Below are 27,031 nucleotides of genomic sequence, written 5' to 3'. Positions count from 1 at the left end.
TTCATTAAATAAGCTGGCCCTTTCCCTTATTCTGCACGTGTCCCTTCCAAACGAAATCCTAAATTCATCGAAATCCCCAAATCGATTCAATTCCCACATTTCACAAACCCTAACGACATAACAAATTCCACCCCCATCGAAAACCTTGTCCTCAAGGTTGGGTGTGAGCCACAAACTGAGGAAACCTGCTACGAATATACGACCAGTCCTCCCATGTAGCCTCATCGGAGCCGAGATTCGTCCATTGCACCAAAACTTGCACCGAGGCAGCGTTGTTCACCTTGACGATTCGTCTGCGCAAGATAGCCAAATGTTCCACCAAGACTCGATCATCATCATCACGCCGATGGTTGTGATTGAGGTGTGATAGCTGGACCCACACGAAGCTAGAGCTGCGACACGTGGAACACCGGATGGATTCTTGAACCCGGAGGAAACTCCAATCGGTAAGCTACCTCACCTATTCTCTCGAGTATTTTGTAGGGCCCATAATATTTTGCACTTAGCTTAAGATTCCGACGCACTTTCACACTAGACTGCCTATATGGTTGTAGTTTGATATAGACTAGAGAACCAGGCTATAAAACCCTCTCAGATCTGCTTCGATCAGCAAAAACTTTCATTCTTGCTTGAGCTATATGGAGGTTGTCTTTGAGTGATTGTAGTAATTGATGTCTCTGAACCATGCATGTGCTAATTTGACTATTAATTGGGTGCGGCAAAGACCCCATAGGAATATGTGGAGGACAAAACCCATAGAGGGCCTCAAAGGGAGTCTTGTTAATGGCACTATGATGGTTGGTGTTGTACCACCATTCTGCCAAATGCAACCATTTAACCCACTGTCTAGGAGCAGCAAACACCATGGCCCTCAAATAGGTTTCTAGACACCTATTGAGTCTCTCTGTTTGCCCATCCGACTGAGGATGATAGGCTGTGGTCATGTTTAATCTTGTACCCAAGGACTTGAATAGTTGCTGCCAAAAATGACTAGTAAAGACAGAGTTCCTGTCAGTCAAAATAGACTTAGGTAGGCCATGTAACTTGTACACCTCCTTCAGAAACAGGTCAGCCACATCCTGAGCAGTGTAAGGGTGTTTAAGTGCTAGAAAAAATGACCATACTTAGTCAATCTATCTACCACTACTAGGATAGAATTTGTGTGGTGGGACGATGGCAACCCCTCAATAAAATCCATCCCAATATCTTGCCACGGCAGTTCAGGGATGGGTAAAGGTTGTAATAGTCCAGGATAATGCACATTTTCAGTCTTAACTCTTTGGCACACATCACATTCAACCACCCATTTGAATATATCCTTCTTCATATTTGGCCAATAAAAGATGACCCTGATCCTCTTAAAAGTAGCCTGTTGCCCTGAATGACCTCCCACAGGAGAATGGTGTGAGGCAGCAAAAATTGTTAATCTCAGGTCAGTACCCTTGCCCACAAAGATCTTCTGCTCATACCTAATAATTCCCTGATGTAATGAATATTTGTCCTGACTTGAAGGATCAGTAATCAGTTCAGTCAATAGTTGTAATGTTGCAGGATCATGTTCATAACTTCCACTCGCTTCCTGTATCCAAGTGGGTTCAGTCATAGTTATAGCACACAACATAGGATCCTCTTCATTTCTCCTGGATAGGGCATCAACCACCCTATTCTCAGTCCCCTTTTTATACTGCACCTCATTATCAAGAAGAGTTTAGTCAAACCCTTTTGTTGCAGTATTGTAGTGACTTTTTGCTCCAACAAATACTTAAGACTGTGGTGATCAGTCCTAATAATGAAATGACCCGCCATTAGGTAATGCCTCCACCGGTCTACCGCCGATAGAACTGCTAGATAAACCTTTTCATATGTTGACAACCCCTAATGTCTTGGTGCTAATGTTTTACTAAAGAAGGCTATAGGTCTGCCTTCCTACATTAGAACAGCTCCAATCCCCTTAGAACAAGCATCAGTCTCAACAATAAAAGCCTTAGTGAAGTCTGCCAAAGCCAAAACTAGTGCTGATGACATAGCTTTCTTTAGCTCCTCAAAGGTTGTTTGGGGTTCAGAACTCCACTTGAATGAATTCTTTTTAAGTAATGCAGTTAAGGGCTTACTAATCCACCCATAGTTCCTTGCAAACCTCCTGTAATAACCAGTCAGGCCCAAAAATCCTCTCAATGCCTTAAGTGACCTAGGCACAGGCCAAGAAGCCATTGCTTCAATCTTAGCAGGATCAGTGGATACACCCTCTCCGGTCATTACATGTCCCAGATATTCCACCTTCTTTTGACAGAAGGAACATTTTGACCTCTTTGCATAAAGTTGCTTTTTTCTGAGAATATGCAGCACCTTCTTCAAATGCTCCTCATGTTCCGGTACTGTAAAACTATAGACTAATATATCATCAAAGAACACAAGTACAAAATGTCTAATGTGATCTTGGAACACATGATTCATCAAACTCTGAAAAGTGGTTGGTGCATTAGTTAGGCCAAAGGGCATGACCTAAAATTCATAATGACCTAAGTGTGTCCTGAAAGCTGTCTTATATATGTCATCCACATTTATCCTAATTTGACGATACCCAGCCCCAAGGTCTATCTTAGAAAAGATAGCAGCCCCATTCAGTTCATCTAACAGATCATCAACCGAGGGAATTGGAAATTTATCCTTAATGGTCATCTTATTCAATTCTCTGTAATCTACACAAAATCTCCAAGTACTATCATTTTCTTTAACCAATAGCACTGGTGAAGAGAATGGAGAGTGACTAGGTTGTATTATTCCATTACTTAGCATGTCATTCACTTGCTTTCCTATCTCATTGTTTTGAAAGAAATTGTACTTGTACGGTCTTATACTAACTGGTGCTGCCTCAGGCTTCAAGGGGATAAAGTGGTCATGGCATCCTTTGGGCGGAAAGATCTTTGGCTCACTGAATACATCAGCAAACAGTTCCAATGCTGTAGTTATACCCACAGGTAATTCTTCCACCTCATGAACCTCTTCTGCTGTTATGGTAAATAGATGGCCCCAAAACAGTTTACTCTTTTCCAACAATTGCTTAACACTGGTGGATGTCATGCTTTTAAGGGTAGCTTGATGATGCATACCCCTAAGCCATACTCTTTTCCCCTTATGAGTAACTTGTGCCTCATATGCTTCGAAATCCAAGAGCACAGGGTTGTGTTTTTTCATCCAGTCTCCCCCCAATATCATATCAGATGCCCCTAGGTTAATCAGCCCGACACAATCCTCAAATTCAATATCATGTATCCTCCATTTAAACCTAGGGCAAATGTGATAACTCATCACTTGATTGCCATCTGCTACCGTCACCTTCATTGGGTTCACCTGTCTGATGACACTCCCCATTTCCTTAGCAGTATTCATGTCCACGAAGTTATGAGTACTTCCTGAATCTAGAAGTACACTCACCATCCTTTTTTTGACTTCTCCAATGAGACTGATAGTGTTAGGAACCTCAGTTCCTGACAATGCATGCGTACTTATAGCTTCCTCCGCAATCTCCGGCTCATTGAAAAGTGCAGGATCCTCTTCTTCTGGCATTGTTTCCCCTTCTGTTTCTGCACTGGGTTGATCTTCAGCAGCAGTTATGGCATTAAGCTGCTTATTCTTGCACTGCTGACCATAGAAATACTAGACGGCTGCACGGGCCCAACACTTTAGATTATAGTGCATTTATGTGTATGTAGTTGTTTTTGAATAGTGATAATATATATATAAAGTACATATATAAAGTATATATATATATATATGTGTGTGTGTGTGTGTGTGTGTGTATACACTATGTTCAAAACATGATTAATATAACATTGTAGTTTGTACTCCGTATTTAAAATTTTATTATATTAGTGTTTACTACGAATACAAAGTCTGCACTTTTTTTTTTGACATTATTTTTTTTTAATATGGGGTTCAGTTTTTTTTATATTACTTGATTTTGTTAATATGGGGTCCACTTTTTTTTGCCGTGAGTTTGGAGATGGTGGGTTCCACTTTTTTTTATACTGCTTGATGTTATCTAATATGGGGTCCACTCTTTATGGGGTACACTTTTTTTTTGGACATTATTAGTTTGTACTATTTTTATGCATATAATATATATACATATACTATGTTCAAAACACGATTAATATAACATAGTAGTTTGTGTTCCGTATCTAAAACTTTATCATATTAATGTTTGCTACGAATATAACGTCTGCACTTTATTTCTTTAACATTATATTTGTTTTAATATGGGGTTCACTTTTTTTTTTTGATATTGCTTGATTTTGATAAAATGGGGTCCACTTTTTTTTTCGCACGAGTTTGGAGGTGGTGAGTTCCATTTTTTTCTTCCTTTTTTTTTATTGCTCGGTGTTATTTAGTGTGGGGCCCACCCCCCTCCTTTTTTTTTAAGGGACAACGGACGGCGAAGCATGGGTCTAAACCCATGCTTTATATAGTTTCTTCTTTTTTTATATTTTTTATATTGATTGGTGTTGTTTAGTATGGGGCCCAGCCTTTTGGACATTATTAGTTTCTATTATTTTTATGCATATAATATATATATATATATATATATATATATATATATATATATACACTATGTTCAAAACACGATTAATATAAAATTATAGTTTGTGCTCCGTATCTAAAACTTTATTATATTAGTGTTTGCTATGAATACAAAGTTTGCACTTTTTTTTTACACTGTTTTTATAATATGTGATTCACTTTTTTTTTATATTGCGATTTTGTCAATATGGGATACTGTGTTCAAAACACGATTAATATAACATTGTAGTTTGTGCTCCGTATCGAAAACTTTATTATATTAGTGTTTGCTACGAATACAAAGTCTGCACTCTTTTTTTTTGACATTGTTTGTTTTTTTAATATGGAATTCACCTTTTTTTTAATATTGTTTGATTTTGTTAATACGGAGTCCACCTTTTTTTTTCCCCGTGAGTTTGGAGATGGTGGTTTCCACTTTATTTACTTCTTTGTTTTTTTAAATATTGGTTGGTGGTTTTTTTATATTTTAATATTGGTTGGTGTTTAATATGGGATCACACTTTTTTTTTAATGCTTAATGGTTGGTGTTTTTTTGAATTTTTTAATATTGGTTAGTGTTTAATATGGGGATCACACTTTTTTTTTAAATGCTTAACGGACGACAAAGCATGGGAACATTTTACTTGTCATGTTGTTTTTTACACGATTTTTTAAGGAATCGTTAATTAGAACTATAGCTTCACTAATTTATCTTATTAATTATTTGATCTTCATTTAATATTATTTTTTCTTTTATGACATTAATCTCTTTTCACATTTAATAAAGTAAGGAAAAAATGAAAAAGTAATTAAATTTTATCTTATTTTAATATATAAGTATTTTAAGTATATTGTTGTACAATAATTGCATTTGCTCCCACTAATGGGTTGATACGCATGTGACAATAAATCCATCATTATTGATTTAATTGTTTGATTTTCTAAGCACTGTTGTATTTTAATTTTTAAGTATGTTGTTGTACAATAATTTCATTTGCTCCCTCTAATGGGTTGATACGCATGTGGCAATGAATCCATCATTATTGATTTAATTGTTTGATTTTCTAAGCACTTTTTTTTTAACATTGTTTGTTTTTTTAATATCGGATTCACTTTTTTTTTTAATATTGCTTGATTTTGTTAATATGGGATCCGCTTTTTTTTCCCGTGAGTTTGTATGTGGTGGGTTCCACTTTTTTTCTTCTTCTTTTTTATTACTGGTTGGTGTTTAATATCGGGCCCACATTTTTTTTAATATTAGTTGTTTAATATATATGGGCCCACAATTTATTTATTTTCAAAAATTGGAAAACGGATTTAATATATAATTATTTTAAGTATGTTACTGTACAATAATTACATTTACTCCCACTAATGGGTTGATACGCATGTGGCAATAAATCAATTATTATTGATTTAATTGTTTGATTTTCTAAGCACTTTTGTATTTTAAGTATGTTGTTGTACAATAATTTCATTTGCTCTCTCTAATGGGTTGGTACTCATGTGGCAATGAATCCATCAAGCTATATGGCCCCACAATTTTTTTTTTCAAAAATTGGAAAACGGATTTAATATATAAGTATTTTAAGAATGTTGTTGTACAATAATTCTATTTGCTCCCACTAATGGATTGATACGCATGTGACAATAAATCCATCATTATTGATTTAATTGTTTGATTTTCTAAGCACTTTTGTATTTTAAGTATGTTGCTGTACAATAATTTCATTTGTTCCCTCTAATGGGTTGATACGCATGTGGCAATGAATCTATCATTATTGATTTAATTGTTTGATTTTCTAAGCACTTTTTTTTTAACATTGTTTGTTTTTTTAATATGGATTCGCTTTTTTTTTTTTTAATATTGCTTGATTTTGTTAATATGGGATCCACTTTTTTTTCCTGTGAGTTTGGATGTGGTGGGTTCCACTTTTTGTTTAATTACTGGTTGGTGTTTAATATGGGGCCCACAATTTATTTTTTTAAATATTAGTAGTTGTTTAAAATATGTGGGCCCACAATTTTTTAAAAATATTATTAGCTGTTTCAAATATATGGGCCCACAAATATTTTTTTCAAAAATTGGAAAACGGATTTAATATATGAGTATTTTAAATATGTTGTTGTACAATAATTTCATTTGATCCCTCTAATTTCATTTGTACAATACGCATGTGGCAATGAATCCATCATTATTGATTTAACTGTTTGATTTTCTAAGCACGTTTTTTTTTCTGAGTTTGGATGTGGTGGGTTCCACTTTTTTCTCTTTTTTTTATTACTGGTTGGTGTTTAATATGGGGCCCACAATATTTTTTTTAAATATTAGTAGTTGTTTAAAATATATGGGCCCACAATTGTTTTTCTAAAATATTAGTAGTTATTTCAAATAAGTGGGCCAACAATTTTTTTTAAACGGATGAGGAAAAACGAGTGACTGACGACGATGATATAGAAACTGACGTTTCTATATAGTAGTAATAGTTGTCACCATATTTATAGCAAAGTCCTGAATTCCTTTTTGTTTCCATCAACTTGTTTCCTGTAGAACCTGTTGGGAAAGTTCTATTACCAGTATTGTAAGTGTTGTTGGCGGGGCCTGGCCCTTTGCTCCATGTTAATTTGTTCTTTCTGCTAGCTACCTCCAACACCTTCTCCTGATACCTAGCTTTCTCTACAACCTGGCTCAATGAGAAAGGGTCTAACAATTTTACTGTGTGTCTGATATCCTCTTTCAGCCCCTCCACAAAGAACCCTAGAAAAAAGTCATCTGAAATGGTTGGATTTCTAATTAACACCCATGCCTTTAGATCCTCGAACCTTTCCAAGTATTCATTAACTGTACTCCTCTGCTCCACCCTCTTGAATTCTCCCAAGAGGTTGAGTACACTGTTGGTGCCTTCAGCAAATCTTTTGCACAACTCCTCAGTGAATTCAGTCCATCCTACTGAACCCTTACTCAAGTGATATGAGAAATACCAGGACTCTTCCCTTCCACTCAAATGAAAGACTGCCATCTCTAGTTTCTCTTTAGGATCCCTCACATTGTGGTATAGGAAATATCTGTTACATTTTCTCAACCACGATTATGGATCTCCATCTTCAAAATAAGGAAGTTCAACCTTGCGACTAAAATGATTAATCGGATTCCTTATTGCATGTGCTTCCATTTGATTTTCTCTGGTTCGATTACCAGATCCACTCATCTGTTCTTCCACCTCTTGCACGTTGACTCTAGAAGGACTGCCAATATTCCATCACGAACTGGTGCAAACCTCTCCATCAACATATCAAGCTTCTTCCCTAAGTCGTCTATTTTCGCATCTGTCACTTCGGATTTGCGACCTGCTTCAACAATGTGGTTCTTCAACTGATTTTCAAGTTTTTTTACACTTTCCTCCATAGTTTTTTATCTAGTTTCTGTAATAGTCATGCTGTTTTGGGCCAGGACTGAGCTCTGATACCAACTGTAATATTCTAATGGGTTGCGGAAGTAATCAAGAGAAATTAGGGCCAAATCTGGTAATTTTATTATCACTCAACCAAATTGCTCAATTACAATCACCAATTCATAGTCAAATGAACTACAATTTCAGTTACCACATGATTGCCAATGAATCTGAACTACAATCTCCACAGTCAAATGATTCCACAGTAATTGAGTTACCTGAGATGAGAGAATAAGTAGAATTTAGAGAGAGGAAGGAGAGAATCGACGAGACAGAAGGATAAGAATATTGGAGAAAGTATTTTACCAGAAAATGATTAATTGCCTCTCCCTATTTTCAGTTGGGATATTTATTTGGGTTTGCCAGTTGGCACCAGCTGGCACCGACTCAGCTTCCAGCTGTGTGCCAGTTGGCACTGACTGAGCTTCCAGCTGTATTGAGCTCATCTCCACCGTCCACCCTTTATTTGCTACTTCTAATCTCCACCGTAGGATCCTTGCTTCATTAAATGAGCTGGCCTTTTCCATTATTCTGCACGTGTCCCTTCCAAACGAAATCCCTAATTCATCGAAATCCCCAAATCGATTCAATTCCCATATTTCACAAACCCTAACGACATAACAAAATTCCACCCCCATCGAAAAAACCTTGTCCTCAAGGTTGGGTGTGAGCCACAAACTCAGGAAACCTGCTACAAATATACGACCAGTCCTCCCATGTAGCCTCATCGGAGCCGAGATTCGTCCATTGCACCAAAACTAGCACCGAGGCAGCGTTGTTCACCTTGACGATTTGTTTGCGCAAGATAGCCAAATGTTCCACCAAGACTCTACCATCATCATCACACGCCGATGGCTGTGATTGAGGTGTGATAGCTGGACCCACACGAAGCTAGAGCTGCGACACGTGGAAACTCCAATCGGTAAGCTACCTCACCTATTCTCTCGAGTATTTTGTAGGGCCCATAATATTTCGCGCTTAGCTTAAGATTCGGACGCACTTCCACGGTAGACTTCCTATATGGTTGTAGTTTGAGATAGACTAGAGAACTAGGCTGTAAAACCCTCTCAGATCTGCTTCGATCAACAAAAAATTTCATTCTTGCTTGAGCTATATGGAGGTTGTCTTTGAGTGATTGTAGTAATTGTTGTCTCTGAACCATGCATGTGCTAATTTGACTATTAATTGGGTGCGACAAAGACCCCATAGGAATATGTGGAGGACAAAACCCATAGAGGGCCTCAAAGGGAGTCTTGTTAATGGCACTATGATGGTTGGTGTTGTACCACCATTCTGCCAAATGCAACCATTTAACCCACTGTCTAGGAGCAGCAAACACCATGGCCCTCAAATAGGTTTCTAGACACCTATTGAGTCTCTCTGTTTGCCCATCCGACTGAGGATGATAGGCTGTGGTCATGTTTAATCTTGTACCCAAGGACTTGAATAGTTGCTGCCAAAAATGACTAGTAAAGACAGAGTTCCTGTCAGTCAAAATAGACTTAGGTAGGCCATGTAACTTGTACACCTCCTTCAGATACAGGTCAGCCACATCCTGAGCAGTGTAAGGGTGTTTAAGTGCTAGAAAAAATGACCATACTTAGTCAATCTATCTACCACTACTAGGATAGAATTTGTGTGGTGGGACGATGGCAACCCCTCAATAAAATCCATCCCAATATCTTGCCACGGCAGTTCAGGGATGGGTAAAGGTTGTAATAGTCCAGGATAATGCACATTTTCAGTCTTAACTCTTTGGCACACATCACATTCAGCCACCCATTTGAATATATCCTTCCTCATATTTAGCCAATAAAAGATGACCCTGATCCTCTTAAAAGTAGCCTGTTGCCCTGAATGACCTCCCACAGGAGAATGGTGTGAGGCAGCAAAAATTGTTAATCTCAGGTCAGTACCCTTGCCCACAAAGATCTTCTGCTCATACCTAATAATTCCCTGATGTAATGAATATGTGTCCTGACTTGAAGGATCAGTAATCAGTTCAGTCAATAGTTGTAATGCTGCAAGATCATGTTCATAACTTCCACTCGCTTCCTGTATCCAAGTGGGTTCAGTCATAGTTATAGCACACAACATAGGATCCTCTTCATTTCTCCTGGATAGGGCATCAACCACCCTATTCTTAGTCCCCTTTTTATACTGCACCTCATTATCAAGAAGAGTTTAGTCAAACCCTTTTGTTGCAGTGTTGTAGTGACTTTTTTCTCCAACAAATACTTAAGACTGTGGTGATCAGTCCTAATAATGAAATGACCCGCCATTAGGTAATGCCTCCACCGGTCTACCGCCGATAGAACTGCTAGATAAACCTTTTCATATGTTGACAACCCCTAATGTCTTGGTGCTAATGTTTTACTAAAGAAGGTTATAGGTCTGCCTTCCTACATTAGAACAGCTCCAATCCCCTTAGAACAAGCATCAGTCTCAACAATAAAAGCCTTAGTGAAGTCTGCCAAAGCCAAAACTAGTGCTGATGACATAGCTTTCTTTAGCTCCTCAAAGGCTGTTTGGGGTTCAGAACTCCACTTGAATGAATTCTTTTTAAGTAATGCAGTTAAGGGCTTACTAATCCACCCATAGTTCCTTGCAAACCTCCTGTAATAACCAGTCAGGCCCAAAAATCCTCTCAATGCCTTAAGTGACCTAGGCACAGGCCAAGAAGCCATTGCTTCAATCTTAGCAGGATCAGTGGATACACCCTCTCCGGTGATTACATGTCCCAGATATTCCACCTTCTTTTGACAGAAGGAACATTTTGACCTCTTTGCATAAAGTTGCTTTTTTCTGAGAATATGCAGCACCTTCTTCAAATGCTCCTCATGTTCCGGTACTGTAAAACTATAGACTAATATATCATCAAAGAACACAAGTACAAAATGTCTAATGTGATCTTGGAACACATGATTCATCAAACTCTGAAAAGTGGCTGGTGCATTAGTTAGGCCAAAGGGCATGACCTAAAATTCATAATGACCTAAGTGTGTCCTGAAAGCTGTCTTATATATGTCATCCACATTTATCCTAATTTGACGATACCCAGCCCCAAGGTCTATCTTAGAAAAGATAGCAGCCCCATTCAGTTCATCTAACAGATCATCAACCGAGGGAATTGGAAATTTATCCTTAATGGTCATCTTATTCAATTCTCTGTAATCTACACAAAATCTCCAAGTACTATCATTTTCTTTAACCAATAGCACTGGTGAAGAGAATGGAGAGTGACTAGGTTGTATTATTCCATTACTTAGCATATCATTCACTTGCTTTCCTATCTCATTGTTTTGAAAGAAATTGTACTTGTACGGTCTTATACTAACTGGTGCTGCCTCAGGCTTCAAGGGGATAAAGTGGTCATGGCATCCTTTGGGCGGAAAGATCTTTGGCTCACTGAATACATCAGCAAACAGTTCCAATGCTGTAGTTATACCCACAGGTAATTCTTCCACCTCATGAACCTCTTCTGCTGTTATGGTAAATAGATGGCCCCAAAACAGTTTACTCTTTTCCAACAATTGCTTAACACTGGTAGATGTCATGCTTTTAAGGGTAGCTTGATGATGCATACCCCTCAGCCATACTCTTTTCCCCTTATGAGTAACTTGTGCCTCATATGCTTCGATATCCAAGAGCACAGGGTTGTGTTTTTTCATCCAGTCTCCCCTAATATCATATCAGATGCCCCTAGGTTAATCGGCCCGACACAATCCTCAAATTCAATATCATGTATCCTCCATTTAAACCTAGGGCAAATGTGATAACTCATCACTTGATTGCCATCTGCTACCGTCACCTTCAATGGGTTCACCTGTCTGATGACACTCCCCATTTCCTTAGCAGTATTCAAGTCCACGAAGTTATGAGTACTTCCTGAATCTGAGACTGATAGTGTTAGGAACCTCAGTTCCTAATAATGTATGCAGACTTATAGCTTCCTCCACAATCTCCGATTCATCGAAAAGTGCAGGATCCTCTTCTTCTGGCATTGTTTCTCCTTCTGTTTCTGCACTGGATTGATCTTCAGCAGCAGTTATGGCATTAAGCTGCTTATTCTTGCACTAGTGACTATAGAAATACTTGTGACCACATTTATAGGAATGTCCTGAATTCCTTTTTGTTTCCATCAACTTGTTTCCTGTAGAACCTGTTGGGAAAGTTCTATTACTAGTATTGTAAGTGTTGTTGGCGGGGCCTGGCCCTTTGCTCCATGTTAATTTGTTCTTTCTGCTAGCTACCTCCAACACCTTCTCCTGATACCTAGCTTTCTCTACAGCCTGGCTCAATGAGAAAGGGTCTAACAATTTTACTGTGTCAGATATCCTCTTTCAACCCCTCCACAAAGAACCCTAGAAAAAAGTCATCCGAAATGGTTGGATTTCTAATTAACACCCATGCCTTTAGATCCTCGAACCTTTCCAAGTATTCATTAACTGTACTCCTCTGCTCCACCCTCTTGAATTCTCCCAAAAGGTTGAGTACACTGTTGGTGCCTTCAGCAAATCTTTTGCACAACTCCTCAGTGAATTCAGTCCATCCTACTGAACCCTTACTCAAGTGATATGAGAAATACCAGGACTCTTCCCTTCCACTCAAATGAAGGACTGCCATCTCTAGTTTCTCTTTAGGATCCCTCACATTGTGGTATTGGAAGTATCTGTTACATTTTCTCAACCACGATTGTGGATTTCCATCTTCAAAATAAGGAAATTCAACATTGCGACTAAAATGATTAATCTGATTCCTTATTGCAGGTGCTCCCATTAGATTTTCTCTGGTTTGATTACCAGATCCACTCGTCTGCTGTTCCACCTCTTGCACGTTGACTCTAGAAGGACTGCCCAATATTCCATCACGAACTGGTGCAAACCTCTCCATCAACATATCAAGCTTCTTCCCTAAGTCGTCTATTTTTGCATTCGTTATTTCGGATTTGCGAGCCGCTTCAACAATGTGGTTCTTCAACTGATTTTCGAGTTTTTTTACACTTTGCTCCATAGTTTTTGATCTAATTTATGTAATAGTCATGCTGTTTTGGGCCAGGACTGGGCTCTGATACCAATTGTAATATTCTAATGGGTTGCGGAAGTAATCAAGAGAAATTAGGGCCAAATCTGGTAATTTTATTATCACTCAACCAAATTTCCCAATTACAGTCACCAATTGACAGTCAAATGAACTACAATTTCAGTTACCACATGATTGCCAATGAATCTAAACTACAATCTCCACAGTCAAATGATTCCACAGTAATTGAGTTACCTGAGATGAGAGAATAAGAAGAATTTAGAGAGAGGAAGGAGAGAATCGAAGAGAGAGAATGATAAAAATATGGGAGAAATTATTTTACCAGAAAATGATTAATTGCCTCTCCCTATTTTCAGTTGGGATATTTATTTGGGTTTGCCAGTTGGCACCAGCTGGCACCGACTCAGCTTCCAGCTGTATTGAGCTCATCTCCACCGTCCACCCTTTATTTGCTACTTCTAATCTCCACCGTAGGATCCTTGCTTCACTAAATGAGCTAGCCCTTTCCCTTATTCTGCACGTGTCCTTTCCAAACGAAATCCCTAATTCATCTAAATCCCCAAATCGATTCAATTCCCACATTTCACAAACCCTAACGACATAACACAATTTGGTCTTTATAGGGAAGAAGAAAGGACGGTGCAGCTGTTTGCAACCGGTGGAGGACCATGAGGGTTGGGGGTTGGCGGGGGGCAACGACAAAGGGGTGACGACTAGGGTATGGTGCAATTATTTTTTTTAATCTTTTTTTCCCCTTTTCTTTACTTTTCTTTTACTAGTATGTTTTCTCTAATTATCTACTTTCACGCTCCTTAAACTCGTGATATACACTCATTTTCTCCAATTCGACCATCAAGTTGCCACATAGTTTAGTCAACGGTTAGAGGAGTTTAAAATAATGTGTTTTAAAAATTAGAAAGGTCTGGATGAAACCTTGTGAAGTACAAACACCAAGATGCCAAGTCCGGACAAATATGATGGCCTCCCAAGCCATTCCGCCAATTCTTTATCCCCTAAACAACTTATACGTGAATTATGTTCAACCTTACTTAGCCCGGACTAATTAAGAGTTGGGTGTTGTTTCACCACTCGCCTTGTGATAGGTCCACGTCATTTAATGAGTTTCTTTTTTTTATAATATTTTCTAAACTAAAAAACACTTATAATATTTACGACCCGTCCCCTAAATAAAATAACTGACCCGATCCCAAATAAACACCCTAAAATGATGAAAGCCAAGCCCCACGTAGAGACCAAGTCAACAGCAAGATTCGAGTCGGCCATGGATAATTTATAGGTCAATTAAACTTGGAATTTGTTAAACACGTCATATTTTGTAGATTACACAGCTTAAACACATGGTTTACAGCCTAAATAATTTCCTTTTAATAAGAGTCGCTAATTAATGTCAACTAAACATTAATGTCTGTCTACCGGAGGAAAGAAATTTGAAATAAAATAGTAGTAATTGGAGGGTGTTTGCAACAAATTTTAATATGCGGAAATAAATTACAACCCCAAACAAAATATGAAGAAACAGAGATTTTATTGATGAATATTGCGGGTACAAGATCTGTTTACTCCCTTGATTCTTCTCTCCTAATGTTTCTCCGTAATTCAAGGACCGTTAGTAGCTTATTTCTCGAACGTAGGATGATTTGGATTTGGATATGCGGACTTTCTTGGGATGTATTTGATCTCCATGAAAGGATATTGAGGATCTTCTTGAAGTATTGGTTGTCAAGAAATATCCGGTCACATATTGACCTATTTTTGAATACTCATGAGTTTATGGGATATTTGAGATGCCTTTTTAAGGGAATATGTGCCCCTTTATATAGGCGTAAGCTAGGGTCTGGGGTAGAGTAGAATCCAAGAAACCCTAACAGATATTGGGCTTATCTTGTAGAGTCCAACAAAATTTCAATATCTACAGAGGGTTCACAGTAGCCATGGATTTTATCTAATCTAATTGATGGGGTAGATCCATAAACAATTACTTCCAACGGGAAGAAAATGATGAAAGCTCCAGGTAGAGACTTGTTTTTTATTTTTCGGGGGATGGCGCCACCCGCACATTAAACATGTTGGGTTTCATTAGTCTTGCGAGAATTTCATTTTCCGGTGAGTTAGTTTTTGGAATGTAAAAACAAAATTTAGTAGTCTCCACCAAAGCTATGTAATGACCCAAGTCATTAACTAAAGAGCATTAGTTATTATTTATCCAAACGACAGCGTATTGAGTAGCTATTACAGTCCAATTAAATGTAATTCAGCAAATAATTCAAAATTGGTTATATACGTGGAGGGCCGAGATTAAAGTGAATGAAGGGCAAGAAGCCAACCTATATAAAGAAGAAATTGCGGGTGTGGAATAAAAGGGAATGGCTAATTAAATTTTATTGTGTATATTCTGTGATACATGACAGGGTATATAAAGGATGATACCCTAACTACTATTCGTATAAGTCTCAACTACTCTCCCTATATGAAATAGAGTCCTAAGATTAGAAAACAAGTAAAAGATGTTGAAAATTAAAATATCCCTGAAAACTAGGAAACAAATAACAAATAGCAGTCACAATAGGTCTCTTCCACTGTTACACCCCAGCAAGTTGGTGGTGACATTGACAACACCCAACTTTTTGAAAACCCGTTCAAACGAAGCATGTGGAAGCGGATTGGTGAGTATGTCAGCAACCTGATCTGCAGAGTGTAAATGTTTCACTTCTAGTGTGTTGTTCTGCACTTGTTCGTCACCGAAGTGAAAATTAGTTGCAATATGTTTCGTTTTGCTGTGGAACACAGGGTTCTGGCAAATGTAGGTTGCACTAACATTGTCACACATGATTTGGGAATTCCAGTGAGAGGAAACCGAAATTCTCGACAGAGATTGACTAGCCAATTAAGTTCTGCAGCAGTAGCTGCTACTGCACGATATTCAGCCTCCGTTGAAGAACGTGAAACTGAGCGTTGTTTCTTGGAGGACCAGGAAATAGGAGTGCTGCCAAGATAAATCACGTAACCAGTAGTAGAGGTGCGATCAATAAGGTCCCCATCCCAATCAGAGTCAGAATAAGCGACCAACCGTGAATACCAACCGTGAATCTCGCTCTGTAATCACTCGAATACCATAGGAGGAAGTGTTATTAAGGTACCTGAGCAAGCGTTTAACCACCTTCCAGTGAACTTGGTTAGGACAATGCATAAACTGAGCAACCTTGTTTACAGTAAATGCAATATCTGGCCGAGTGAAGGACAGGTATTGAAGCTTGCCGTTGAGTTGCCGATATTTGGATATATCAACAGAAGAATCATTCTTCAAAGGAGCAAAAACGGTGGTAGAGCACATCGGTGTAGGCACACCTTTGTTGTCCTGCATATGAACATCATGCAGTAGGCCCATAATATACTTTTGCTGAGACAACAAAACACCATTAGTAGTGCGAAAGACCTCAACTCCCAGAAAGTAATGCAGTGCACCAAGATCTTTAATAGAAAAACGATTGGACAAACCATTAATAACATGACGAACACCAGAAATGTGATTGCCAGTAATGATAACATCATCGACGTAAACGAGCACATATGCTGTAAAGCCAAAGTTATGAAAAATAAATAAGGAGGAGTCAGACTTGCACTTATTGAAACCTGCTGATATCAAATAATTTTTGAGTTCAGTATACCAAGCTCGAGGTGCCTGCTTAAGACCATAAATTGCCTTGTTCAGTTTGCAGACATAATGAGGAAATGAAGAGTCTTCAAAGGCAGGTGGTTGTCGCATATAAACCTCTTCGTCAAGATGTCCCTATAGAAACGCATTATTTACATCGAGCTGATGAAGTGGCCAGTTATGTTGAGTTGCGATGGAGATTACCAATTGCACCGTAGTGGGTTTAACCACTGGGCTGAAGGTGGAATGAAAGTCAACACCAGGTCGCTGAGGGAATCCTCAAGCAACTAGACGAGCTTTATACCTGTCAACAGAACCATCAGGATGATGCTTTATGCAAAATAACCACTTCCAGTCCACCACGTTCTTTGACGGGTCATAGGGCACCAATTTCCACGTCTGATTTCTAATAAGTGCATCGAATTCAGCCTGCATTGCAGCTCTCCACTGAGATTGAGATTGGGCTTGTTTGTGAGTTCTGGGAATTGAAATATTTTCAGTAGTGATAAGAAACTGGGAAGGGGGATGTTGGATACTCTTGGACCAAGTAATCATAGGATGGCAGGAAGGTTTGGAAGATAGGTTTGTTGACTTGACTTGTGATGTCTTAGAAGGAGAAATAGAGGGAGCGACTGTTGGCAGGTTGGAGGAAGGTAGAGGTTTGGCTACAGAGTGAGAGTTACGGCGTCGATAGGTGATGAGGGGGCGGTTAATTATGGGTGCAGAAGTGGTTGGGTGGGATGTTGAAGGGGATGTAGATAGTGGCGGGACAGAAGCAGTGGCAGAGATACTGCCAGAGTGAGATGAAGATGGATTAGGAGAAATATTTGGCAATAAAGATAGAGCAGTACCTGAATTGTTGAAAAGGCCTTGGTTTGCGACAGATGTGGATAAAAGTGGTTGTTGAGGCAGTTGCACCCCTGGTGGTGGAAGATCATCACAAGAGTTTAAATCCAAGTTATTATCCTTTGATTTGGGGTCATCGAAACAGATTTCCCAATATACATTAGTATTAGAATTATTTTTAAATTAGGAAAACATGTGTTCAAAAGGATAGTCATACCTCATAAGTTGCAAGCTATAAGAATATAATCCGTATGCAAACCCGATAAACTCCAGCTTCAATTTCTAAAAAAGAAGTAATGAAAGTATTACCTTAACGACTATATCAGATTTTGCTTCTGCAAGAGAATCCCTCAAGTTTTGGGCTTGAGCTGGTCCCTACCAAAAAAGAAGGGTATTGCTAAGCTACTTGAATGTGGAAGAAAGAAGGAATGAAACTTGAAAAGGAGAGATGAAAAACATTAATCTGACCTAAACAACAAAATGTGCATTTTCTAATCAAAATAATTCAATGCTATATACACTAAACCACTTTCAGAACAGTATTCAGATAGATTTTGATAAAACCTTCTATGTTAATGATAAAACCCTTCTATGTTAATGAAGAAGGGGAGCCTTGGCGTAACTGGTAAAGTTGCTGCCATGTGACCAGGAGGTCACGGGTTCGAGCCGTGGAAACAGCCTCTTGCAGAAATGCAAGGTAAGACTGCGTACAATAGACCCTTGTGGTCCGGCCCTTCCCCGGACCCCGCGCATAGCGGGAGCTTAATGCACCGGGCTGCCCTTTTTTCTTCTATGTTAATGATGAAACAATACCAACATAACCAATTATCAATGGAAGTAGAGTATGGAATACAACAAGTTTTGAATGGAGGAAGAAGTATCATCTCGAGAAATACAACAACAGAGAACTTTATCAGCAAATATGCTAGAATTAGTACGAAAAGCAAACACTTGGTGAGAACATATATGATTTTAGAAAAGTCAACAAAATGAGTAGTTTGAAGCTACCTTTACCACATACATTTAAAAGACTAGCTTTCCAGCAAAAATAGTAGATCATAAGACTTCTACATTAGTGTATCTAGAAAGAGAGATCTTTTCCGAAATTTTGGTTAACTCAACTCTTGGTATCAGATGGCACTCAAAATTACTATTCCCTCAAACGTCATTGAGCTCAAACAACAAATTTTCTGTTTGCATTAACTTCATATTTCAATTACTCTCAGAATGAAACATCCTACAGATATCAAAATTGAATCAACCGAATAAAATCATAGCAAAAGAAATTTCACCTGAGAACCCCAGCCAATGATTCCAATCTGCTTGATTCCCTTGAATGCATCCGGCAACAACTTCAACAAATCTCTCCCTCCTTTCACAATATACTGCACCACAATCCCAACAATATACATTAAACATCAAAGCCAAAAACTTTCACATATAAAGATAAGCATATTCAACATAGATACACCGAACAAGAATGATATTACTCCCTCCGTCAGAAATTGTGTTTTATGGTACTTCTACCAAGTTTCCAAAAATCTAATGCTTAAAGGTGTTTGTTTGAAGTTCTCCAAAGAAGTTTTTACAAAATTCTTTTTTGAGAAAAAAAAAATGCAGAACTTCTTTTGAAGAAGTTCATACTAAAGCTCAGGAATCTATTTAAAGAACTCTAACTATCCGAACATGCATTTCCTTTTTATACAAACCCCTTTTCTAAAAAGTTTTATAAGCAAAATTGTCAAATTTGTTCAAATCCTCCTACAAAACAATAAGAATGACTTTAAATCTAGAGATAGATGTCCAGCTACTCGGAATGAACTGTAAAATTCGCTCTTTCTTAAGTTAAATACTTGCTACAAAATGAAACAGAGTAATTTAGTACTTTGATGTAGTTTTTAAATATCTAAATATTACTCCCTCCGTCCCAATTTATGCAGCAACTTTCAGACTCCGGGAGTCAAACTAATATTTCTTTGACTGAGGTTTTTGAGTTGTTAATTATCGTAATTCATTTCAAAATCTATAAATTTTATTTTTTAAAAAAACTTAAAGATTCTATGACGAATCCACCGTCACAATTTAAAAGTTTGAATCTCGAAATCCAAACGGTGCCACATAAATTGTGAAAGAGGGGTATATCACAAAATATAAAAGGAATAACAGTATCTTTGGTCCCTCGATTATTGGTAAATTCTGATTTTGGTCCTTGTGATAAATGACTCAACACATCTAACCTTCAATCAATTAAAATGTGTGCTTTTGGCCCCTTTATGCAGGAAATATGTCATACATTTGAACTACTTTTAGAAGTATATCACCCTCAAAATCAAATATAGAGTAACAATACAAGTTAAAGATAATACATAGATAAATTAAACGGTGGAATGGTTAATTATTTTGAAAAATTGTGGATATTCATAGGCAAAGGGATCAAAAGTGCATATCTCAAGTAATTGAACCCGTTTGGCCATGAGAATTATTCACTTTTTTCCGAATTTTTATTCACTTTATTTGAAAATCAGTGTTTGGAAATGAAAATTCCAAATACAACTTAAGTTGTTTTGGAATTTGAAAAACACTTTTTTCACTTTCAAAACATTCAAACAATCAAATATTATTTCCAAACACTATAACCAAACACAACTCTATTTTCAACTCCAACTTCAAAGATTCCAAATAAAGTGAAAAATATTTGATTTGTATGCTAAATGTGCTTAATCAAATATCTTCAAGGACTAGAGTAGAACTTTATCAATAATTGAGGGACCAAAAATGCTATCATTAATAAAATTACACTGAGAAGAGAAGCACCTCATGGTGTCCAGAAATCAATTATTAATAAGGTAACTTTCTCCTCATTGAAGACAGAGGTTTCAAAATCAATTATAGATTAACAATACAAGTTTACGATAATACATACTAGATAGTTAAATGGTGGAATGGTTAATTGTTCTGGAACCTTGTGAATATTCATAGGCAAAGGGATGGAAGTGCATATTTCGAGTAACTGAAGGTTAATGTGCTTAATCAAATATCCCAAGGACTAAAGTATTTCCTCAGTCCCGATTTATGTGATACTTTTTGCATATTCAAACTGCATGCACTTTTACCAATATCTTTTTCACCAAATTGACATGACAAAGAATCAAATATATAGACTTTAATCTTAAAATATAGAATTAATCTAATTGAATTTAGCTTCAAAGTTTAGTCAAATTGACTCTCAAAAAGTGGAAAGTAACACACAAATTAGGATCGAGGGAGTAGAATTTATCAATAATTGAGGGACCAAAAGCAGTATTAATAAAATCACTACACCGAGAAGAGAAGCAGACCTCGTCGCGTCCAGCAAGGGTAACTTTCTCCTTATTGAATACAGACGTTTCAAAATCTAGAGAAATCGGTGGTTTTATAGTAGCAGGAGCAGCGACCATACGAGCATTAAGTGCTCCATTTCGGGTAGATGAAAGTGATTCAGTAGCTCCGAGAGGCTTAAACGAAGAAGAAGGGAACCCTAAATTACTTGAAAGTGTAGGTACTTTTAGGGATTTCGTTGAAGAAGAAGAAGTAGAGGAAGCGGAAATGCAGAACGAAGTAGCCGCCGCCGCCGCCATTGTTGTTCTGTGAGATGAGAGAGAGATGAGAGGAAGATTTAACTAAAGGTGTCCTTTTAGTTATGAAACGGTGAAGGCTCGAATATGCCCTTAACTATAACAAATTACACACATTTGCTCGTTGTTAAAAGATTGGTGCAAAGATGCTTCTAATGTTTTTTTTGCTATATATGCCCTTGAGTTAACGAAAAATTTTGAAGAGCATATTTGTTTAGTTCGCATAGTATAGGAGCATATTTGAACCTTTGAAATTCTTGAATATTATGGCACAAAATATAATTGCATTCCAAAACATAAAAAAAAAAAACATTTGTAATTACAATCCATCCACCATTGTATTACATCACAATTATACAACTGAAAGAGCAGATGCAATTACAAACATCTTTTAAAGACTGTTTTCACAACAAGAGCATCATTTTCCCTTTTCAGAAGATTTTTTTTTTACTAATGATAATATCATTTTTATTTTTAAATTTGTTGTTCTTTCTGGATATTTTTTGTCTTCTCAGTCCCAATATCTACACAATAATGGATGCAACAATTGCCGTAATAAAACATAAACATAAAAAAGGATATAACTTATATTAGACTTATGACATATGAAAAAATGTCTCCCGCGGTGCTCAAAATTTTGATAATAATAATAGAAAGAGTATCACATCTTAAGCATTTATACATTTTCTTATATAACATTCAATGTGGTTTGGCTCTTTCGTAAATTTCACGCATAACTGAAATTTAGTAGAATTATTTGAAGCTCATAAGTGAGATGGAGTGCAGTAACTTCACGTCCACAAACCCTTCCATAACTCCACATCCACAAACCCTTCCATAGTTATTTGAAGAACTCGGAGCTTCTAACATTTCATAAACAAGTGAAAGAATAAGAGAGAAAAGTGAGGAGTTGTACGATAAGTGTGGAGTTTCAAAACGCAGTTGCAATAAATTATTGGCTAGCATAAAGTGCACTACAAAAAATTCTGAAAACTATTTGTGCCGTAATATTCAGGAATTTCAAAGGCTCAAATATGCCCCTATACTATGCAAACTCAACAAATATGCCCTCCAAAACTTTCCGTTAACTCAAGGGCATATATAGCCAAAAAAAAACGTTAGGGGCATCTTTGCACCAACCTTTTAACGACGGGCAAATGTATGCAATTTTGTATAGTTCAGGGGCATATTTGAGCCTTTGCCGGTTATGAAATTAACCCTCTGTTTGGATGGTTGTTTCTCGTGTTTCATTAATGTACAGTATGGTATGGTACAGTATGGTGTTGTATTGTATTGTACTGTATTAATGAATAGAATGTTTGGATAGACTGTATCATTTATTGTGGTTTAATAACATCTGTATTGTTTGGTTTGACTGTATGATACTGTATAATAACTTGTAAGTTTACTAAAATACCCTTAACTCTTAATTAGAAATAATTTATATATATTAATAAACTCAGGTAAAAAATAAAATAGAAACTTTAAAAAATAAATAGGTAGTGGGTGGTGTGAGGTGGGTGATTGTGAGATGACAGTAGGGGTAGTGGGTAGTAGGGTGGGGGTGAGTAGTTGTAGAGGTGGGGTTGGGTGGTGGTGAGGGGTAGTGGGTAGGTGTCACGACCCAACCCCGTGGGCCGCGACTGGTATCCTAACTGGATACCCATACGTACCTACCTGACAGAATTGGCGTACCAGACAGAATATTTCAAATAGGTGTTTACAGATTCAAGCCAATTCAGATACGGCGCGCGCGAAAATATATATACATATGCATACTGAAACTTTTGCATAAGCCGATGAGGCTAACATAACAGATAGAGTCACAAAATCGTACGCATCTACCTGAACAGATGTAACCCGTAACCCACATACATATCTACAGGCCTCTAGTAGACGTACCGAATCAGATGACGGGACAGGGCCCCGCCGTACCCAGAATTATCATACATACAGAATATACAGATGTCAGAAGATATATACCAAAAGTATTCGCTCCGGATCAAAGGAGCTCTTCAAAATAGCAGAATCTGAGTCCTAGACTGGCGGTGTATCTCCAGGTGCGTCTGTACCTGCAGGCATGTAACGCAGCCCCCGAAGAACCGGGGGTCAGTACGAAAAATGTACCGAGTATGTAAAGCCGAAACATAACAAGCATAGTCATAGTCTGAACCAGAAGTACAGAGTTATAGCGGATAGAACCATAAGTGAAACGGACGGACAGAATCATAATCCATACGGACAGACAAAATCAGAATCCATACGGACATACAGACATAATCGTAATCCAGACGGACAGACAGGAGTATGCCGGACAGAATTATGCATGCAGAGTCATACAGAATCATACAGAGTCATGTGCTTATATAAATGCTGATAGCACATACATACATACATACAGATCCGGCCCTGTCATGGGGGCGCGGTAAACAGAACCCGGCCCTCTTAGTACGGGACGCGGTGGACAGACAGAATCAGATAATGTGCCATCCTGGCCGCCATCCCCATACACAGATCATAATATCATACAGATATAAACAGATCCCGGCCCGCACACCGAGGGACGCGGTGAACAATGCAGAGTAATATGCACGATAACAGAACCTGGCCCGGGACGCAGTGAAGGAAGCATTGAGACATCCACGAACAGACTAATGAGAAACCACATACATACAGACTCAACATACATACTCAATCGAACTGAATGGTGCCAGACGGCGAGTCAAGTCAGAGTATCCGGATAGTATGCATAATACGCGCCTATGTCCTACTTGGGAAGGCACGACAGATTATTATCAGGATCAGATTCTCAGATGTCCAGAAATCATTTTGTAAGATTTGCATAAAAATAGTCATTTCATAATCACAATAATAGTCCAGATGTTTTCTGAGAAAATGGAACAGAACCAAAGTAATTAAGGTTATACAGAAGGCATCGGGCCTTGTGGGCCCGCCTCGGACCAACTCGAGGCGACATATGTAAATTACTGATAATAGACCTTATGAGGTCATCCATAATCATTTGGAAGTATTCCGACTCCGTTTAGGAAAGTTTTATACAAAAGTTCACTTTAGGGACAAGTTATAAGAGAAATGATTCAATCTTACTGAAGGAATTGGAGCGGATTTCCATCTCGAATTCCGAGGAACGGAGTCGTACTTAAGGCTCGCGGCCGAGCCTATTACATTCAGAACATGCCTAAGAATGAAGGGGTAGGCTTTACATACCTTGGTTGCGTCCTACGCTCGTCCAAACTCGATTCCTGTTTCGCTCAAAAACTGCAAATGGTCACATTTACCAGTTACTATTCATGAGACTTAACATTTCTAACCTTAACCAATACTTGTCTATAAGAATTTGGGCAGCACCTCCCCTATACATATAGCCTCCCCGAGATTCAACTCGGCTCCAAACAACCAACAACAACCCAACAACAATATCAACAACATCAACAATTATCATAATTCATAATATACACAATTAGTCTACTTTACGACATAATACAATAATCCTCATTTCGACTTCACGCTCCCAAATCAATACCAACATTCTCTCATTTATTCTAATCAAAGTCATTACAATACCATTCGGAATCATATCATAACATTTCTACAATATATACACGAGATATACACAAAATATACAAACATGCAAACTTTCCATCAAGGCCATAATCTATCCAATTCTCCTAATCTTTAACATGCCAGTTCATAACACATTTCCATCTTCCAAGTTTATCAACATTAACCATCATTTGCACCTTAACCACTTCATTTTCTTAATTTCATAAGATCATACTAAACAACATACTTTCCGACAACAACTTAACAACAAATTCTTCATGTTAGCTTAACCCCTTATTCTTCCATCTACTTCACTACAACACAATTAACATATTAACAAAATTTAGTTCATTTTCCACCATCAACACAACACCACACGGCTACATTCCATATTTCCAATTTCCGTCGAATTCATTCAACTTTCATTTCTAATACAATTTTCACCATAACTACAACTAGAATACAACATAAAAATTCAACTCATTACATCAATACATCAACACACACACACGACCACTTTCCAACAAACACACCCACTTTGCAAACTTCCATATTTTCACAAATTCTATTCATTTCTACATTCCACAACATGAACAAAGCTCCATAACATAATAAAAAAGGGATGGATTCTTACCTTTTTCCAACTCTTCCACTTGCCACAATTGGTAGTTTCTTGCCACAATAATTATACCAACTTGAAGAGCACCTTGAGCTTAGTAGAAATTTTAAAAGAGATGGATTTTTGAACCAAGAATTAAGCTCCAAGAATTTTTCTTTCTTTTTCTCTTTCTCTTTTCTTTGGCCGAATTCTCTCCTTTTTCTCTTGTTCTCAAATTTTCTTGAACCTTCTATGAATAAACATGTATTATTACCTCTTTATATTAATTAGTCATGTGACTAATCACATGACTTATGGCCATGGGTTTGGGCCAACATGGCCGGTTGGGCCTCCAAGTTTGGGCCTTATTTTTCCTTTTTATTTTTGAGCCCATTTGGTTAGAATTCTTATTTTGTAAATCCCGAAACTAATTTCCAAAATTCCTATTTTGTCCTTGGCCTCCTTTCGTAATTCCACGCCAATGTATTCTTAACCGACACGTTCATACCAAGTAAGGTCCAAATATGGCCTCATTCATTACAAGCCAAATTATCTCGGATTTTTCGAATATGCAAAAATGTCGGATGTAACAGTAGGGGTGGTGGAGGGGTGGGTAGTGTAGGATGAGGGTGGGGGTGAGTTGTTGTGGGGTGGGGTTGGGCGGTGGTGAGAGGTAGTGGGTGGTGGTGGGGGTAGGTGGCAGAGGAGTGAGGTAGTTGGGGGTGGAGGTGGGTGGTAGGGCAGAGTGGGGTTGGGGTGAGTGGCGGGGGTAGGTGGGGTGAGTGGTAGCGTAGGGCGGGGGTGGGGGTGGGGGTGGGGATGGGGTGGGGTGGGGTGGATGGTGGAGAGTGTAATGGAGAAATGAAATGCGAAACCACGAAAAAATCACCAAATCCGTGATTTAAAAAATTGGGACTTTTCATGGTTATATAACCATGGAATGAACCACGGGTTTACAACACTATACCACATAATTTTAAGAATAATGGAAACAAACATGATTTCCTAGAAAACCATACATTAATGAACCACGGGAAACCACCATCCAAACAGGGGGTAAAGTGTCCTTTTAGTCGTGAAATTAGCTCAGGTGACGTGTGGGATCACATCAAATCAAAATTTAATTAAATTTGAAATTAAAAAGATTGAGCCCAAAATATATTTTTTTCAAATTTTTAAATTTTTTATAAAATACAAAAAGATTCCAACTTAATCAAAAAAAAAACACTAGCCCCCCTTCTCCTCCTCCCACTCCTTCCCCGCCTCCCCTCACCCTTCTAAAAAAAATTTTGGAAGGGTGAGGGGTGCAAAAAAACAAAAAGAAAAAATCTTCAATTTTTTTTGTTTGTGGGCGAAAGGGGGTGGGGGTGGGGAGGGGGAGGGGTGGGAGGAGGAGGAGTGGGGACCGTCATGGCCCTCCGGTTGAGTCGTGACAAAAATAAGCCTGGGCCGTTTGAGCTCGGCGGATATCCTTCGTTGAATGCCCCCAACTGAGCACTTAATCTTGTGAAACTTTTATTAATTCGGAACAAAAAGAATGACAAAAGAATAATTTTGCTAATAACTAGAATGCAGATTGTGTAATTGAGTGTAAGATGTATATATTAGATGCTTATTACATTGAGCTTAAGCTCCTTTTATAGTTGATAATCGCTAGCTTTGAGCCGTAAATTCGTGCCCA

The 27,031-nt window shown here is 38.0% G+C and overlaps 3 protein-coding genes across 3 annotated transcripts; all 3 read right to left on the bottom strand.

Annotated features, from left to right (window-relative positions):
- Positions 1–1,926: 1,926 nt before the first annotated feature.
- LOC132637824 (uncharacterized mitochondrial protein AtMg00860-like) lies at positions 1,927–2,499 on the bottom strand. Its single transcript, XM_060354854.1, has one exon. It carries the CDS (start codon positions 2,497–2,499, stop codon positions 1,927–1,929), a length of 573 nt encoding a protein of 190 aa, XP_060210837.1.
- Positions 2,500–10,414: 7,915 nt separating this feature from the next.
- LOC132637822 (uncharacterized mitochondrial protein AtMg00860-like) lies at positions 10,415–10,987 on the bottom strand. The gene has a single exon (XM_060354853.1). The coding sequence runs from the start codon at positions 10,985–10,987 to the stop codon at positions 10,415–10,417; it is 573 nt and encodes a 190-aa protein (XP_060210836.1).
- Positions 10,988–17,830: 6,843 nt separating this feature from the next.
- LOC132638629 (ketol-acid reductoisomerase, chloroplastic-like) lies at positions 17,831–21,228 on the bottom strand. The gene is made up of 3 exons (XM_060355442.1): positions 20,913–21,228; positions 18,867–18,959; positions 17,831–17,949 (listed from the first exon to the last, which is right to left on the bottom strand). Exons 1-3 carry the CDS (start codon positions 21,189–21,191, stop codon positions 17,857–17,859), a joined length of 465 nt encoding a protein of 154 aa, XP_060211425.1. The 5' UTR covers positions 21,192–21,228; the 3' UTR covers positions 17,831–17,856.
- Positions 21,229–27,031: the final 5,803 nt, after the last annotated feature.

The sequence above is a fragment of the Lycium barbarum genome, chromosome 4 (genome assembly GCF_019175385.1).
Source record: "Lycium barbarum isolate Lr01 chromosome 4, ASM1917538v2, whole genome shotgun sequence".
NCBI lineage: Eukaryota > Viridiplantae > Streptophyta > Magnoliopsida > Solanales > Solanaceae > Lycium > Lycium barbarum.
The sequence above is the reverse complement of the archived record's forward strand: the minus strand, read 5'-3'. Positions and strand labels throughout refer to the sequence as shown.